The sequence below is a fragment of the Lagopus muta genome, chromosome 13, assembly GCF_023343835.1.
Source record: "Lagopus muta isolate bLagMut1 chromosome 13, bLagMut1 primary, whole genome shotgun sequence".
Classification (NCBI taxonomy): Eukaryota; Metazoa; Chordata; class Aves; order Galliformes; family Phasianidae; genus Lagopus; species Lagopus muta.
In genome coordinates this window covers 15,147,862-15,160,620 of record NC_064445.1, presented here as the reverse complement: position 1 = coordinate 15,160,620, position 12,759 = coordinate 15,147,862, and the positions used below count along the sequence as shown (strand labels likewise).

At 37.3% G+C, this 12,759-nt stretch overlaps 1 protein-coding gene across 10 annotated transcripts in view; it reads right to left on the bottom strand.

The window, feature by feature from the left end:
- TENM1 (teneurin transmembrane protein 1) overlaps window positions 1-12,759 on the bottom strand; it is a 537,663-nt gene that overhangs the window by 136,450 nt on the left and 388,454 nt on the right. For all 10 annotated transcript variants that reach the window (XM_048959375.1, XM_048959377.1, XM_048959378.1 and 7 more), the window contains one exon: window positions 1,886-2,124. In XM_048959375.1, coding sequence (XP_048815332.1) covers window positions 1,886-2,124 — 239 coding nt within the window. The remainder of the gene's footprint in view (window positions 1-1,885; window positions 2,125-12,759) is intronic.

The window sequence follows — 12,759 nt, the reverse complement described above, 5'->3', positions numbered from 1 at the left end:
ATGTTAATTTGGAATAAACAAGCTAACTGCCAAATTTACAGGAAAAACTTATGCAACTGAAAAAAAAAAATCTGGTGAAAATAAGAGCAAATAATGGCATTTTGGAAAATCTTTTAAGTTAGAATTTCTGGTTCATTGAATTTCTGGTCTTCCAGGCTGCAAAATGTAGAAAGCCGGGTTTCTGTTGTAAATATGCCACGGTTTTTAACCTTAATTCCAACTCATGTTTTCCTAATTACATTTTTATGTCTAAAATATAACTAGAAATACTAATCATTCATATGCAATTCAAAGGTACATTAATTTTACCCAGTTCTGCCTGAATCAAGAAAACATGTTATACTTGCATGTTACAATCTTAAGAGAAAGACAGACATGTCTACAGGCAGCTCATATAGAGTTTTTAACATCCTAGTGATATTGAGCACTTACAGCCTTCTCAGGCCAATGATTTACAGCAGAACATCTCAAGAAAGTTAAAAACTATTCACTGGCAGAGACTGAAATCTAAGCAGGGATGAAACACAGAGTGCTTCAGATAAAACAGAAGCAGTGTTGGTGAGATATATATGTAGCAAGCAGATGAGGCTGCAAAAATTATACAGCCAGTCCTAACTGAGGGCATATGTTCAGCAGCTGTTATGTAAATCTGCAATTAATGTAGCTTACTAGATCCTCAGGTGCTTTCAAATAATCATACACCAGAAACGATCAAATCTGCTTTCCCATCTGCATTAGATCAGGATGTCAGAACAAAATCCCTTGCGATGAGCAGCTCACCAACAACAAGAACTTTGTCACTATGGGACAAAAGATACAGTGGGAAATGGAAGTGACAGGAATTTTCATCATCATCATTTTCATCATGGAAGCTTATGGATGGAATGCAGAAAACCAGTGGCTGCTTTTCTGCATGGAGCTGCATCTCAGTATCTGTACCACTTTTACCAAGTATCAGCTTCTGGGCAAACTCAGAATTGTTCCCACTCACACCATAAGACAGTGGGGATACTCTGGCTTCTGCTCACCTTGAAACAATTGATAAAATGAACCTTTTATAACATTTTCAATTCAGACTGAAAGAACATTACAGTTGGTGTTCAGCCAAAATGCCATACAGTAAGGAAAACATTTTTCTCTCATGTATGGTTTTAATCACACAGATTCGAAGCCCACCTTCAAAAAATAAACAAGGAAAGAGTTTCTAGCTACAGTGATAAATGCTGCCAATCTATCATGCCAACGAAATTGCAAAATTAGTTACTTACCAAAAATGAGTTTGAAATTAAGTACTTGTACTTCAATCTATGTCACATTGTTCTCAAACATAAAGACAGAAATACATTCTAGAAAATATGTAGAAATTATGGTTTAAAACACTACATCATTTTAGAGCTAGTTGCAAGGTTAGTCAGTGAAATGAGTATTAAAAGGAAAATAGGAAAGATTTAAACAGAACAGATTGAAGAAACGAAATATGGTAGCAAACCAAAATACTGTTTAGAGTTACAGATAGCTGTTCAGAACAAACATTTAAGAGAAACAATGTTGTAAGCCTTCATATGAAAATCAGATGTTTAATTTAAGAAAAATATCACAGCAATTAAAATCAGTAGGAGTCCTCTGTTGGTATAAATATGTCATCCTGAGTAGTATTTATTTCTGTATTAGGCAGCATCAAGGTTAACAATGCAATAAGTTAATGAGAATTCTGTGTTCAACCTCTGGCCAACCTGGGATTTTGCTCGCCAGAATTCGCAAAGCATCCCACAGCAAACATTATTAGTAAAACACAATTTGTAGAGTAATTCAGAGTAAAAGCAAGCATGACAGCAGAGCAGAAAAGGTACAAACAACTCAGCATAGAAAAGAAAGAGAGGCTTACCGATAACATAGGCCAGCAACAACGCCAGCGTAACCGTAATGGCAGTAGCACTCAGAGCAGTGCACTTCCAGTTGCAACACCTGTAAGGTTTGCTAAAAGTGAAGGCAGGTCTAGAAAAGGTATTTCTAGGAAGAGGCCTAGGAGGTGGAGAGTAAACAGTATTGGATGTTAAAGGATAGTTCTGACTGGCTGCACTGAAGATTGCTGAAGACCCCGATCCATGTTTAAATAGGAAATGCCTACAAAAAGAAGACAAAGAACCACATTGTAAAAACCAGTTTGTGCTGCAAGGAGCAAAAGGCACTATTAAGCATTGCATGATAAATAGTGCATACGTCTACAGAAAACACAAAAGTCAGGAAAAGATATAGTTGAACATTCTCTGCTCTAGAAGCATATATGACTTTGTAACCACACAGCAAGATTTCCAGCAGCTTTTCAACAAAAACAAGATGAACACCTCCTAAGCTGCCGGCACAGAGCAGTGTTGGGATGGGGCAGCCCAAGGTGCCAGCCCTGTGCTGCTGGCACAGCCGTGCCTGGGATGCAGACTTGGCCTGCAGCACCTGCTCTGCATGCAGACACACAGCCAGCTGTGCTCATCTCCCCAGGAGCCCCAGGAAAAGAAAGGGAAAAGCCACCCCCGTTTTGAGTATTTGTTTTTATTGTGGATTCTCTCCAAAATACATCCTTTAAAAAAAAAAAAAAAAAAAAAAAAGGAAAAGTAGTAAGAGTCTACTTAGTAGAAAATCAAAAGTACAATAAATTTTGGAAGTCTTCTGCCTGTAAGTACGATTTCTCCAGTATTCTTAACTGAGCTATTCTGAGAGCAGTTTTTCATCAAACGTTTTTGCTTATTATGGTGATTCTCATCATGCTAAGAACGAATTCATTTGGAGACCAATTTCAGCGAAGGCTGGAGGGCTGATTGACTTCAAGACAAAGTAGGGAGCATCTACGTTAGCACAAAAAACAAGGTACAGAAGTGGGCCGCGCAGCATGGAGGCTGGTGCAGAAATACAGAGTGGTTTCCTGCAGGAAGGTGGATGGCATTCAGAGCTCTCCAAGAGGATTAGGAAAGAATGTTTAATTTGAAACAATAACTCAGAGTGCTGTGCACTCTGAAATTGTGGTAGAACGGGACAAAATCAGGACTGATCACAGCAAATATTCCTTTGAAAACACCGATGTTCTTTGGTCTTTCATTCTTTATATGAGCGATTAAACATCTTGAGTGCACTCTTTTCTGACGGAGGCACACCTAGGTCTCCTGCCATTCCCTCAGCTGCTTCAGGTGTGTGTTATCTCAGCTTTCTGCCCCAAGCAGAGGTGAGAAGTGAAGAGGTGGTGACATGACACAGCTGGCATAATAAGGACTTCCCCTGAGGTGCTGCTTCAGCCTGGGTCTCTGTAGCCCTTCTGTATACCCAGGTACTGCGACTTGTGTGTGCCAGAACTGAAGGACTAGCATCAGGCACTGGATGTCTGCAAGTCAGAAGCCCCAGGCACACTTCTCAGCTTCAGACAGTTGACCAGCACTGGGCTGGTCCAGAGTCTTCCCAGTGCTACATCCACAGTGTGAAGTGCACGGGATCAAACACTCAAGAGTATGAAATATTATTATAGTGTGACATTTGACTTCAAGAATATTGTAAATACTTGTTCCTGAAAAGGTAATTGCTAAAAAGGTGTAATGAGTATGGTATTATGTATCTCCATTATAACATTTTGAAAGAAAGGTTATGGTTCTCCAAAATGGCAGTTTGTAGAAAATAAAAAGATACTGCAGAGCAGTTGTAACTGCTAAAAAGCCCATTGTTCAGGCAATTCCACAAAAAAAGAAAGCAAACAAGGATAGTGGCCAGCTTGCACTCACAGTGCCTGTATGTCATGATTCCTGTGATGAACCACAAGCAGGAAATTCTGTGTTACTGACACCGAGTACCAGTCGTTCTTGCATCATACTTCTTGCACAAGTAAGTGGCACTCAACCAACAAACGGACAACTGAACTTTATGGAGCACAGCATCCAGAAGTTTGACTCTAATTTCCTTTCTTTTCTATAGTTGTAGATATATATTCTATGGCCCTTATTTGATAGATGGGAATGCTCTGAACATGGTAATGCTATCTATATTGAGTATTTGAGTTCAAAAACTCTAAATTCAAATATAGGAATATAATAAATTCCAAGAAATAACACCACTGTCTGCAGGACTATATATTCTGTTTTGCTCCTATCAGACCATCAGAATACAGTTGGTTATTTTGGTTTCAGTGCTTCATCGTCACACATGGAGGCTTCTGCAAGTACATGAGGTCTTACTTTTTAGTCAGCACTTACAAGATACATAATCACTTGGACTTGCAGTGGATAAGAACATTGCAGCAAAATTCAAAAGTCCTAGTGATCTTCTAGGGAGCTGACTCATCATATAAAGTAAGAAATGTGTTATTATACCAGCATGTACATATATTATACATACACATATGTACATAGCAACATGCACAAAGATTACATATATTAATCAGTTAACAGTAATTTAATTGCCTTACATTATTAAGAAATAACCTAAGGAGACCCACTTATGTGATATTTTTTCCTTCAATTTTTTGGGAAATTACTGCAAAATGGTCTGATATTGGCAGCACTGATTGACCTTTAAGGTGCACAGCCGAAAGGTATCAGAGGTAAAGGGAAAGAGATGCTGAACCAGAAGTTATGAAGTTATTAAGTTATTACTACTCCTCTAATAGACTTGCAATCAATAGGCAGGAATATTTTCATTCTTTTGCACAAGGATTTAAAAATGTGGCTTCACAGCCTAGTGGTAAAATACTAGCGTGCAGATGGGTTTCTTTAATAGCAGAAGTACAGACAGATGCTGGATCCAGCTCATACCCTTGTAGACAGATGACTACACTGACACAGAGGAAAATTTACATAGCTCTAACTTGTTCAAATAAAATTGAGATCATGGTGAAAAGAGAGCTACCAGTGAAATAATGTCGAGAAAATGTTAAAAATCACAATTGTTTATGCATTTCATATTTTTTGAGAGAGTTTATTGAGTGCCCAAAGACACTTCGACAGAATTTGAAAAACACTGGTGGCACAAAGACAGATTTCCAAAGCTAGACTGCAACTACGTTCTCATAAACTCAGATGACTCCTCATCTGTCTAAGCACATTGCTGCTCCCAAAGGTTGTTAAGACACGCTAAGCTGTTGCTATCAATTCCATAAAATCAGGCTCCCTCTGAGGAGCAAAATAATAAAAACTGCAGTTCAAAAGTTTATATGTGACTGCAGCCTGGCATGAGCCTTACTATTCGATCAGAGAGAAAAGGTAAAGCTTTTTTAATTTCTTTTTAACTTGACTGAAAACAAATAAAAATAAATCAGAGAATTTAAAGAACATATTACATTATCATTTGTTTTAAGTGGGGGAAGTTCTAAAGCATTCACAAAAACATCAAAAACTTTCAAAACCAAGAAGATAATATCCTCAACAAGAAGAGGAATAAGAGGAACAAGACATAATCTGCACCCATTCACGAAGTCAGGTCACTTCACAATCACCATGCCAGTTCACCTATCTGTCCACTTGTTCATCTCTCCAAAAATAAAGCATCCAATCCTTGGACTCTTTCAATCAAAAATAACAGGAGGAAAAAGATTCTATCATAAGAACAATTCTGATTTTTGCCAAAATGAAAATATATGCAAAGTTGGTATCAAAAGGGACTGGAACTGAAACAGCTGCCCTTTTAATTTACTTGGGCAAATCCCAAACAAACCCATTACTACCTGACTCTTCTAGAAAAGTGTTTCCTGTGGCACTGGAAAGAAGCAGAAACTTGCTCTTTACTCATTTTCTATCTATTCTATTCCTTGTCAGAAATGGAAGAGGAAAAAAAGAGGAAACTTCTAAACTCACATGATGATCAGAATATGGACATATGTTTGTAAGTCACTCCTTTATCTCCCATATTTAGCAAAGAGTTTAGTATAAAGATGTGACAGATATGGTATGGGAGGTATATAGTATAAAAACAACACATTTACTTAACACAGAAAGATACACTAATCATCCTGGCTTCTTTAAAATCAACCCAGCAAAACAATATGGGAATTATATGATATGACTTATGGAAAAAATCTGACCCATAATTTTATCCAGTGCAGTGGTATGCCTGTTTTGCCTCTCTGTGTACAAGGACTGAGAGAAACAAAATGCCTGAGTCAAAGAAGAGGGAAATGGCCATGAACAGTATTTATCTAATTTATTTTAATCATTCTATTTTTATGTGTACAATTGAAATACCTTTAAATCTCAGTGGGACAGCAGAGATTTGTCTTTGGGAGTACAACTGCTCTGTTAAGATTTCCTCTTTGAGCAGGGCTTGGTTTTTAATCATTGATGCTTCCCTTTATTCACCACTGTTTACTTTACTCGGTGTTTGAAAACCTTGCCCTGTGACTCTGGATGCTAAAAGATGTGAAGTCTGTGTCCCTTACTTAGCACTTCAGCACAGCCAACAGAAGTGACACGGTGCTGACTCACTTGCCTGTTGTTGCTGTAGGCGAGTCAGCTCAGCAAAGCATGTGATGAGACTTTGAAGTCCTTGGAAGAAATCTGGGACAATAATTATATAAATACAGGATTTATAAACACGCATTTGCATCTTTTCTGTAAAGAATAGTATGCAATATTTGCAGAGTACTTTGAAACCATGAAGTGAGAAGGATAAATATATTAATATCTTATTTTTTTCCCTTATAATCTGTGGTTAAAAGTATGACTTAGACCAAAAGAAAAGAACATGACATAACTAAAGTAGACAGGCAGCCATGGTTCTCTTTGCCATGAATTTCCTCCTACGAGTATTCATGCATGTTCCAGCTGAATTTATTACTACATCTATGCTCAAACTTCTGTACGGTCAAAAGCCAAGGTGTAAATCTAAAGTGACAAATGATACTATCAGCACTTCTTACTTGATGAGATGTGTATCATATTTCCTATGGAAAATATTATCTAGTTATCCAAAACAGATTTCCTAGAAGTAGCAAGCTAGGGAATAGATACACATTTTAGGGCAATAACATTCCACATGCCTATGTTTCTTTCACAAATAAAATGATAGGCTGCTCTGCAGATCTGTGACTCCCTCTGCTGCAGTGTCTGTTCTCCAAATCAGCACAGACCTGTTGTATTAATCTGGAATTCTTTTTCTCCTTCCAGATTTACACTCTAGTCTCTTTCTGCTTTTGTAAATGAAAATACTATGTTTTATAGAAAGATAACAGGTGCTCTTGCTTATTGGTGGCCATAAAATAGCAACGTAACTTTACTTTTATTTATTACTTCATATACTCTTCCATTATTCAAAATAATGAGCAAAGACTATATGCAGCATGACAGCCTAAGTTACTACATTAAGGCAGCATAAAACCACTTACACATGCATATACAATCATCTTGTTCCAGGGAAATCTAAACCACAGCCTTTCCCAAATAAGCCTTACAGAAGAGTACATGAGCAATCGCCTCATTGACTGAAGTGACTGGGTCTCAAATTTTTCAAAAGAAGGACCCTCAAGTGCCAGAGCTGCTGACATTAAAATTGTAATTCACTGTAGCTGACAAATGTTTACATTTTTATTTCTGTAAAGAATGGTTTCATTCGTGCATTATTAAAGTTAAGGTCATATTTACAGCTTTTATTTTAAGTTCATTGTCATATTTACTCTTTTCAATTCGTCTTCTACAGTTCAGAAGCCTTAATTTTTTTAGATCTTCTGCATGGTGAAAACACATAGGAGTTGGACTGGATTTAAACCCCTTGCCACGTGTTGGTTTTTAATATGATCAGTCTCTCTACTGCTTAGATTTATTGTTTAATTAAGTAGAAAACAACAAATTACAAGAGAAATGTCAAAATAGCAAATACCAAAGAATGTTGGAAGGATCATAAATGAAGCTCCCTGGGTTTATATTTTTGGAACAACCATGAGGACGGTCATTTAACCAGGGGAAGGCTCCATTCACAAACAGGTTCCTAATGAATTGCACTGCTCAAATGATTGCTTGGAGGTTTATGATCACCAACACCTGCATGCTTCTGGACCTATAAAAGCCATCCTGTTCACTATGCAAAACTTGAACTGGGAAACAAAGTAGGCACAGAATTACTTCCTGTATCTCCTCACTGGGGGCTGGATTCACAGGTTGCTCAAACAAGAGACCAAGGAGAAATAACAAATTTTCAAGAGCTCACTCTGAAATGTTTGTGTACTCCTATGTATGCATTTTTCTGTAGTTATTTCTGCTTTTAGCAGTACTACAGCCTGAACAGAAAGTGAGTGTGTACAGATTGCTGCGGTTTGAAAGGCTATCAGTGCATTTTTGAAGAGCAAGAATAATTATGAGTTTGATTAAAAAAGAACAAGGAAAAACCACAGCACTGAATTCTCCCTTGCTAAGTGATAGTTGCTAAGACCTCCCCTGCTCTAAAACGCATCACAAACAAGATGACCTTTGCAGGAAAACAGAAACCCAGAGCCTCAAACTTGCACCTCACATAAATATATGATAAAAAAAAAAGAATGATACCACCTACATGAGGAGCTCAATAAACTTGAACTCCGAAACTCTCAAAACGTCATCGTTCAGAGTCACAATCAAACTTGAGAACTCTGAAGTACTGCTGAATACTAAGGCAAAATCACAACTGCCTTGAACCCCAAATACTTCTCCTAATATTCTAGTATTTCTAAGTTTTATATGAATTAATGATAATTGAATCACAGGTTCATGGTCTGGTACCTTACTGTCCCTTTAGAGGAGCTATTACCGCGGTGATAAGATTGCTTAAATTAAGCTGTCTTTTTCACAGTGCTTGGCTCATTGCCAGTGCATTGAAGGGAGATTTCAGTCCATTCAGCACAGCATTAACCTTACTGCCAACACTGCTAAATAGGTTATAGGAACTAGAAAAAAATTGGGTTTCAAAAAGGACGGGACAAGCAAATATGTAAAATACTAACGCACAATACGGGAGTAAAAATGAGCACACTGAAACAAAATTAAAATGAAGTAATTCTTGATATGGAGACAGAAAAAAAAATTCAAATCCTTAGGTAATTTAAATGCAAAACTTTACCCAAAATAAGCATGTTTATCTATGGAGGGCGGTCTGCAATATACTATAGGGAACCTCAGGAATAATTTAAGCTAATAATACATATCTGACGCTTTCTCTTCTTATTTTGAAATTTAACTGAACTGAAAATAAAAAAAAAAAGAAAAAAAATAAGTAAAAATGAGAGATTTATGGAAACAAACACTAAGCAACTAACAGGGCATGGAGGAAATGAAAAACACTCCGCTGAATTGTCAGGATTTAATACAAATTCCATAAAAAGCAGTAAGCTATGTTCAGATGGGGCTGTCAGAGATAATGACAATGTAAATCATAAGATTTGAAACATTAGAGCAAAGTGTTCATGAAACTTGAAAAAAACAATTATTTTATCGGAAAGGAAGAGAACAGGCAATAGGTTGTGAGTACTTATTCTAGGGGAGTAGAAGAAATCAATTTATCTATGAGCCCAATAATGTTATCCTGAAGAAGAGAATCAATGTTTCCTGTGTTTTCATGTGGTGTGAAAAGTCTTTTCAGTCTTTTTCTCATAATACTTACAAATTAGTTTTTTGTGTGACAGAGTGAAATTACTGCATGTTCATAAGACATTTTAATAATGAATAAGTTGTTTTTCCAATTGCGTGCAGGTGCACAGGCAGAGTTTGCACGTGCATTTGAAGGCTGCACAATGGTCAGTCGGCACAGTGAGCTGCTGTAAGTTCTGCAGCTACAGTACAGTTTGTCTCCAGTTTCTTCATCTGCAGCTACTTTATGACTTGTACCTGAAAGATTTAAGGCCTTCCTAATTCCTGCCTTCACTTGGGTTGCTTAGAGTCATACCCACCAGGAGGGCAAAGAACTTGGCAGTGGCAGAGCTCTGGACTGCTCTTGGCTTTGCCAAAGGTTGCACAAGCCATTTCCTTTATAAACAGTTGGGCCAGTAAGGTGGGTGCTGCTAAGAACGTTTTGTGGATCAGCCCACAAAACTGAGTTTCAGAATTGCCCTTTTAAATAAAACATATAACCAAGTTTTAGTCAACAGAAAGCTTCCTTGAACACATATCACAGTAAACGTCTTTACTACAGGCTCTTCCAGCCTGAAGTAGGTTTCAAAGACCAACTGCATAAGAGTACAACTCTAATAATAGAATCATAGAATAACAGAATATCTTGGGTTGAAAGGGACCCCAAGGATCATTGAGTTCCAACCACCCTGCCACAGGCAGAGCCACCACTGGCACTAGAGTAGGCTGCCTCATCCAACTTGGTCTTGAACACCTCCAGGGCCAGGGCATCCACAGCCTCTCTGGGCAGCTGTTCCAGCACCTCAGCACTCTCTGTAAAGAACTTTCCCCTGACATCCCATCTAAACCTTCCCTCTTTGAGCTTAAAACCATTCCCCCTTGTCCTGTCACTAGCTGAGTAAACAGTTGATTCCCCTCCCATTTATAATCCTCTTTTAAATACTGGAAGGCTGCAGTGAGGTCTCCTTGCAGCCTTCTCCAGGATGAACAAGCCCCATCAGAGTATGTTCAACATTTTCAGAACTACAGGATTTTCTTTTCCATAAATATGGCACATTATGAGCAGCCTCATAAACCTGCCTCATTTCTGAGTATGCAGAGTGACCAGGATTTCGAGTCACACGATTAGGTTTAGGGAATCTTTTTCTGTCTGAAAAATCTCTAATAACTACGTGGCTGTAGCTAAACCATGCAAACACATGTGCTGTTTATGGATTAACAGGAGATACGGTTGAATAGAAAAGCTGAACATGTGCATTCTGATTTCCGCCCAGTTATTACAGCAGGGAATGAATTACTGTCTCTAAATCTTCTTTTTGATTGCAAATGTTCCAAATTAGAAAAAAAAAATCTACTTAGATGTATTAGTATGCACATATTAGGTAGATTCTGCACTGTTAAAGACTTAGCGCAGAAATGCAGCTGCCATTGACATGCTGCCCTTTATTTTACAGGATTATTTTTAATGGACAGATAAACATCAATGCAGGAGGAAGGCAAGAGAACCCAGATATTAGGCCAATATTTTTATTCAATTCTGGCTGAATCACTGTCTGTTAAAGACAGGAAAAAACAAGCTGCTATCTTTTCTTTTTCTCTAAAGCTGTGCTGCATACTACAGCCTTCTGAGAAGCAGTGACCACAGATGTTCTTTATTACAATGCTGCCCTACTATGTCACTTGTTCTCACACCAACTGCAGATACATCTTGGTGAACAGCCTTGCAAATTCTCCTTTCAGTCACCTTGAGGAGAGGCTGCAGCCAGCTAACAGAGGGTGCACAGAACAGCTGAAACAACCACCAGAGGTCAGGAATGTGGTAATTCCCAGAGGGAGTGAATTGCCAAAGGGGAGCCAGCAGTATGGATTCCAGTCTGAATCCCCAGTCCACTGCACAGCCCTCTCATCACTATGCAGTTATAGAGATTTTAGCTTTAGGTAGGTACCTAGAAATTACACTAGAAAACGCACCTCATAAGGAGTATGAAGTCTGGAAAACTTAAAAAATAAAAAAATTAAAAAAAAGGAAAGAAATTGAACAAGATTCAAAATGGGAAAGTACTTTCCCCAGCAAGGAGGTCTGAAGAGGAAATAGTGAATAGGGATACAGAAAGGCTAATTAAGATCTACTTAAGTGTTGACTGAAGGAAGCTAAAAGATACTCAGTTGGCACAGAATGCCTAGGGAAAAACCTTTCACATAGCAGAAGGTATGGATAGATAAGCTTGTTACATCACAAGGGGCAGAGATTTATCTTTATAAAGATTATGTGAACAGAAGCTCTGATCCTAGCCATCTCTTGAATATTGATTTTTTTAAAGCACATTTAAAGAGTAATGGAATTTCAGTGATACTTAGTGATGCATTAATATCTGAAACTTGTATTTTTTATTATCTTCAATGAATATTATTTCATTATTATTCCTTTATTGCTTTTTTTTTCCTGAAATACTCTTGTTCAATAAGATAAATATATTCTTTTTTGACTCAAATTTAAATGACAGTTTTTTATTTTGAAATTTGATAAATGTAGTTAAGAAGGATTTTCAAATGTAACAATTTGAAAAATAACATTATCCTTGTCTTTCTGTTTCTATTTTGAAGAAACATACAGAGATGAGGGACTAGTTAACGAAAATTTTCCTTATGTTCCCTTTTGGCAGAAAGCTTCCAACCTCTTTCACTCTTTTTGTAATTTATCCTTAAAACAAATAAAGAAAGTCTGACTGTAAAACCAATCAATTTATTTCTCAATCCCAACTTAATAACCTTTCAGTAAGGAAAAAATGAATTTGACAGTTGTGATTAGCAGCAGTTAAGTGTTTAAAGATGTATACTAAAATTAAATTATGTAATAAAATAAAAACTTATTTCTATAAAAGAGAAAATACAGTTCTCGGTGATAATTGTGATAAATGGCAATACACATTGGATATATGTGTATAGACTTCTTTACATATTACCTTACATTCTGTTGATCAGATTGGCTAAACGTCAGAGATTTATCTGTGTTTCACCAACTACAATTTTACAAGACCTAAAGGAGACCCTAGTCCAGACTTCTTGGTGCTCTGCTCACAATGAAGTGGAAGAAGATTGTAGAAAATCAAGGGTTTGTGTTCAGTACCAAACACAGATTTGCTGAAAGCCAACAGATTAGGTAATACCTACCAGGAATAAAAAAATGTACGATCAAAAT